The following is a 6,511-nucleotide window of genomic DNA, read 5'->3' on the forward strand; positions in this document are numbered from 1 at the left end:
GAAGTGAGCGATTGTTGGGGGGGAATAAAGTGACTCATGCTTGGAGGATAAGGAATCTCAGATTCTTCAGATTCCTGCTCATTTTGTACAAGGAAGAATGATGTTTATAAATGTTTGGGCGTCCCTCATCCCCACAGTGCGAGCAAAGTGGCTTACTAGTTTGCAAAAAGCTTTTTTTTTCTTCAAAAATTCAAAGTGAAATGGAAGTTCTCTCTCCAGTTGTAGGTTTTAGTTATCAATTTACAAGGAAGCCTTTTAATGATTCTTCTAACAAAAACAGAGAATCAAAATTAAAGCAAGCTATTAAAATGTCACTGCAGTGTCATTTGTTTTTGGATCTTTTTAAATAAATATGCATATAAAATATTTCTGCACTAATGCCAACAAATTCCTGTGGTGCAGGGGTGTTTTCTTGATCAGTTTTACTGACACATTCCTGACTCTGAGCCAACCTTAAGAATGTATTTACCTCAAGATTCTATGATTTTTTTTTTCTAACATAAGTTTAAAACATAAATCTAAAAATTAAATGAAGTTTATAACAGTTTTCTTGTTTAAAAGTGGTTATTTTTGCAGTTCCAGAATGCTACTTTGTCAGTACAGAAGATCTGCTCACATATTCTATTCTTTTTGATTCTCCTCTTTGCCTAAAAAAAAGGGAGAGTTTCAAAAATAAAACTGCTGCCCTGTAAGCTTTGACATGTCACTGTGTCCCTTGGTTGTATCCTTACTTGCTACGCATCTTTATTTATTCTACTTTTTTTTTTCTTAGTGTGCACTTTAATCCTGTGGCTAAGTAAATAAACCGAGTAATCAAACTCAAACGCCTCATTCGTTCAGCCTTTGTTCTGCTAAAACATCAAGTTTTCTGTCTACAGGTAACTCAAATTTACAAAGCTGCTACAGGTAAGTAAATGTTTTAGTCAACTGAGCATTGTATCAAATTACATGAATGACTTTTGTGTGTTGAAGATGTTTGTTTCGTCTTTTCAAAGACAGGGATAAAGCTGCAGATTATTCACAACATCTACATTAAAGTGAATGTATTTAGTGAAAACAATCACACAACAAAAAAACATTGCAGTGAGACTTTAAGGTCCCACTCCAACCATCTTTGGAGCGTTTTAAGAAGCGGTTAAAGAGGTAGCCTAAAAATAAGAATATACCAATCTTTAAACGCATATTCCTAAGATTATCTGTCCATGCAACAAGTCATTTCTACTTGTGAAAAAATCCTATAGTAAGATATTTACGTCTAGAAACAAGGAGTTCCCACATCGTAATTCAAAAAGGGAAAAATAAGCTAAAAAAGGTCAGAATGACTTCAAATTGAAGGTGACACGATCCAACAATAAGTGCTTTTTGGTCGTTTCAAGACAATTGTTTTTTTTTTTTTTTTTTTTTAGTTTATGTACTTAATTGTAGTTCCTTCTGATTACAGCAACAAAAAACTAGTGTAATCAGTGGAAATAACTCATTTTAGAATGAAATGTGAACAAAATGAAAATAAAAAAGGGCCTTTATCAAGCTCTTCTTAAGTCTTTCAGAGTAACTATATCCATACGTATGATCATATATTACATTTTACAAACTAAAAAACACATTATTTATGAAATATTTGTTATTTTTGTGAATTATTTCCATACCTGGAAGTAAGACGCCTCGATCTTTGAGGCTCTGCCTTTTGCTCCTTGTGGGTGACGCCCATTTCATGATGTCATGCTACAGCCAGTCTTGGCAGCATGTCTGCGTTTAACTATTAAAACAAACATCTGAACTTTTGCAAAGATGGATGTGCATATTGTGTATCTGCCTTGAGTAGCCCTGGCATCGATTCCAAAAAAATGTGACTCAATTCCAGAAGGATGATGATAATGAGTTTATTTTGCAGACTAAACCAGATAAAAATTTCAGAATTTATTGAAATGATGAGAACATTGTTCTGAATAATCACTGACTGTGAATGTTTGTGAAGAATCATAAATCTATATAGCAAAAATCCTCTTTATTTTCATGTTAATCATCACGTGCACCTTTCAGTTTATGTTCAATAATCTATGTTCAAACCAGTTCTTTTAATTCGTTGCTCGCTTTTTCTACCAGAAAATCTGATTTCGGCAACATCTTCTCTATATCACCCATCTGCTTGCGTCCCACTCTCGGATACGTTCAGAATCCACCCCAGCATGTCTGGCAGATTCCTCACCAGGATGTTTTTTGGCGTATGCCACCACACATAGTCTGAATGCTAAATCTAATGAATGTTTCATTGCTACACTGGATCACAACGGCCATGAGCCAGGAGACCTCATGAAACTAGTGGATCACCACTAGCTTCGTGGAGAAAGTATGTATTTGTTTTAACCTAAGGGTGGGGCTTTTCCTGAAAGGGGCTGTTCTCAGTTTGTGATGTCAGCTCGTGAGAACCCACTTGTTTTTTTGGGTGAGAAGGGCTGGTGCTCAGAGAGCAGGTTTTTAGAGGAATGCTCATGTAATTGGTTCAAAGTACTGCTTTTGGGTTGTTTATAGTGAGGAATGAACATTAAAGTACACTTAAAAGCTCAAAAGTTAATTTTGCATGGTATAGGCCCTCTAATAAATCTTTACAGAATTTAGCTCTTATGCGTAGAACATAAATCTACATTTTTGTTTTCAAACCAATGACTGCCAGTCAACATTTATTGAGCTTTAAAATAACACCCAACATTTATTAAAGGAAGGAATTTGAGCTTTTTGAGTCTTAAATCCATTTTTTTATTGTAAAGTGTACAGAGCAGAGGATTTTGACTCATTTTGGTATAATTTCTCAACTTCTCAACTGTTCTGAATTTTAGAAAAGCTTGTAAAAGTCTTGATCAAACAAAAGTGAAAAGAACTTAAAACCTGGTAGAATATCTTAAAGTTATAAATCAAGGTTTTTTCAAGAATCCAACCATATGCAGTGCTCTTTTAACTATAAATATTCAGTTTTTAGCCAAAGTTTTAAAAATTGTGTCCTTTTTTTGGACAGTTTCTCCAAAGGTGCAGGAGTTCATTAGATATTTGCTTGCTGTTGGCAAGGAGTAAGCCTCCACTGATATCCCATCATCCCGTGGTTTACACTATCTCCTGCCCCTCACATCTCCAAGCTAACTTAAGTGGTGCAACAAAATGACGACCAATGGTACAGATTTGGGTCTGATGCCAGCTCAGACCTACATGGATCTACAATACTATAGAAAGGAGGTTGTGGCTCACCTATTTTCTCTTATTCAAATGGCATTTCCTCTTCTGCTCCTGATTCACAACAGTTTGAATAAAGAATTACTCCGAATTTTAATCTTAATTGTCTTTATGCATGTTCCGCATTATGAGAAAAATGCCACAAGAACATGTTTTAAACTCCAAAAACATTATTATTATTGGAGAAGGTATTTTAAGATTATAATTGATAATAAAAATCTGTATCTAAAATAGTAAAAAATGTTAATTTAAAATCTATATATTAAAATGTCCCCTTATTTGGTATTTATGCATATATGTATGAGGCTATATTTGTAAAGGTGGAGTCATCAGCATTGTTAAAGCTCCTCTGCCTGATCACGCCACTTATCTCTCTCTGTGTTTGTGTGTCAGCCATAGTCAAGGTTACTTTAGTTCAGTGGGAGTGTCTTTAGGCACCACGTGGTTGTGATGCAAAATTACTCCGTGTGCTCAGCTGCAGAGATGGCGTGATGTTTCAAACACCTCCTCCATCTGATATTAATGTAATAATAATAATAATAATACTAATAAAAATGAAAAATAATAATATAAAGAGGGATTTATTTTGAAAATCATAAAATAAAATATTATTCAATTGAATATTTTTATATGATTCTAAATTATAGGAAGTGTTCCTCATTGGTAGAAGGGAAATACCTTCCATCAAAGGTTAATAATCTGTTTTTTATGATAATTATTTTCTTTAAGGCGACATCTGCACCACCAGAACCGCTTGACATCTCCATCTCCTGCCTGGATACCCCACTGTGGCCTGACTCAGAGGAGTCCCATCACCTCCCCCCTCCTCCTCCTCTCCTGCTCCTCCTTAATCTCCCAGATTGTCGGCGACTTGCTGCAGTCCACGCTGCAGCCCTGAGCCGCTCGTGCGCCGGAACACCCGACCCCATGAGACAGATAGTATGCTCGCATTCGTGCTGGTGTCTGGGTCGCTCTGGATCATTTTAGGTGAGTGTGACGGACACATCCGCATTGTTCTCATTCATTCGGAAGGGGATTTTTTTTTAGCGCGGCTAAAAGCTAAAGGCGCTGCACCTGCCTCAATGCGACTGAGGGTTTTTTTTTCTACGGAAGCCTCATTTCTGTTCCGCATTCTTCCAAAAAAATCTAAATGCTTTTATATCTCGGACCGAAACGATTCCGGGGATGTTTGGAGCTCGTCTCAGCCTCCACGTGTCTTTGAAACATCATCAATACTAGTCAATTTAAAGAGAAAAAAAAAAACCCAGATTACCGGTACAATGAACCGGGATGTGCTCAGGTAGGCCTAGCCTCCTCGATCATGTGACTCTGCTGGACCCTAGCCGTTATTTTAGAGAGATCCTTTTAAAAACGTGAAATACCGACGATTTTCTTGAATCTTTTTGTTCTCATTTTGAGTCAGATGGGATAAACATGTGCATTCAAGGCCTGCCAGCTGCTAAGGTCGTGTGACATTGTGCGTAGACGCCGGACACACGTCATTTCAAACCCTCCATCAAGCTCACATCTTCAGCTTTTTCATTTCCGCTCATCCACGCGCGTGTTTCCAGACACTATATTCTCAAAAGATTTATTTGTTTGTGGGTGAAACAAAACGCCGGTTTTGAAAGTCAGTATTCTGCCTGAGATGTCCTCCGCCATGCCTTCTTGACGAAGGGAGGGAGGATGAGAGGGATGAGGGGCGATGACGTGGGTGTAAAGCACGCCGCTGATTGGCCGGAGCTGTCCAGGAGCGTGGGGTGCTGAAATCCTGCGTCCTACCGGCAAACGGAGAGCATGGGTGTGCACCTCCCGGTTTCTAAAGACCACTTTAACCGTTTTTATGTTATTATTTAAAAAAAAAAATAGATAAAAAGAAGATTAAAAGTTCAAGAACAAGCAGATTTTATTCTGATTTTCTAAATTTCTACAAAGAAAAGGTGCATATATCTATTTTATGATTTAAATCTAACACATTTAAAGTTAACATATATTATAGCACACTTTATTTTACTTTTTAATAGAAAAAAAACTCTTTTTTGATTTTTGAAATTGATGATAAGCTATAACTATTTAAAAAAATAGATTTTTTAATAGTTATAGCTAATGACCAATTTCTACACAATGAAAGGTTAATAAACTGAAATTAAATTATATAAAAAAATAATACGTACTTTTGTTCTAATTTTTCCTAAAAGTTTCTAGTGCAAGGCATTGTTGCTAGGTAACTAAGAAGCAGGGACAGCTTGTATTTTGGCCATTGCTCACCATAAAAAGTTTCTGTTAGAAGTTTTTGCAGGTGGCTTTGATTTGTTAATGCAAACGTATTAGAAGGAAAAAAAAACACACACACACATTTACAGAAAAGGAACTATGCAAAGAGGGTCCCCAATCGGATCCATGATATTCCTCACCTGTCTTCACATTTCAATGCCTGTGCTCCTCAGTATAAATAATTAATTTTGGTGTAGTCCTACACAGCATGAAAACCAATTCCTTCCCTTAATAAATATATTATAAAGATGAAAGGGGATTTACCACAGCACTTGGCTGGAAACAATCAGCAAATATTCAAGCATAAAACTCCACTTTAACCAAGAATACAGTTCTGTTTTTGGCTGTCTGAAGAGTATTTATTTTTCTTCATATATATATATATATATATATATATATATATATATATATATATAACTCATGCTTCTAACTCCATACTTACTCTATAGTTTATATAGACTTAACTGCATCAGCTTTATGTCTACCCACTGAAAAAATTTGGTTTAAATATAGTCTTTGATTACAATCAAATAACAAGTTGGCAAATATGCAACTGAAATATGATCCAACTAAAACATTTCATCTATCATAAACAGCAGCATTGGCCAGTCAGCACAATCTAATAGCCTTATGGCAACTCTCTCCTACTGATGGGTGAGTAGATCTTTCAGCCTGTGTCGACTCCTCTTTTTTTCCCAGCGATTTAGGGTAATGGCTCAGCCTAAAGTGCTGAATGAAGCCTGTCTGGCTCTTGTAATGTATGTCTGGCTGTTTTTAATTACTCCTAATTTAGTTTTGCCACATTTGTATAAATGAAAATCATCATTCTGTCATGTCTCGTTTGATATAAAAAACAAAAAGAGCACAAATATATCTTCCCAAACGGTCCAGGTGGTAAAATGTTGCATTCTTGTTAAATAATTAATCATATTTGCTATTGCTAACAATGAAAGTTGCTCTCAAAATACTACATTATCAAGATTTTATATGCAAATACATTAATCTAAAAAAAAAA

General features: G+C 35.8%; 1 protein-coding gene across 1 annotated transcript in view; it reads left to right on the plus strand.

Moving 5' to 3' along the window:
- Window positions 1-786: 786 nt before the first annotated feature.
- acsl6 (acyl-CoA synthetase long chain family member 6) overlaps window positions 787-6,511 on the plus strand; it is a 44,856-nt gene continuing 39,131 nt past the window's right edge. Inside the window, exons 1-2 of the mRNA XM_024265743.2 lie at window positions 787-906; window positions 3,952-4,209. Of these exons, the coding sequence (XP_024121511.1) occupies window positions 4,164-4,209 (46 nt within the window). The 5' untranslated portion in view covers window positions 787-906; window positions 3,952-4,163. The remainder of the gene's footprint in view (window positions 907-3,951; window positions 4,210-6,511) is intronic.

Source organism: Oryzias melastigma, linkage group LG14, assembly GCF_002922805.2.
Source record: "Oryzias melastigma strain HK-1 linkage group LG14, ASM292280v2, whole genome shotgun sequence".
NCBI classification, from domain to species: Eukaryota; Metazoa; Chordata; class Actinopteri; order Beloniformes; family Adrianichthyidae; genus Oryzias; species Oryzias melastigma.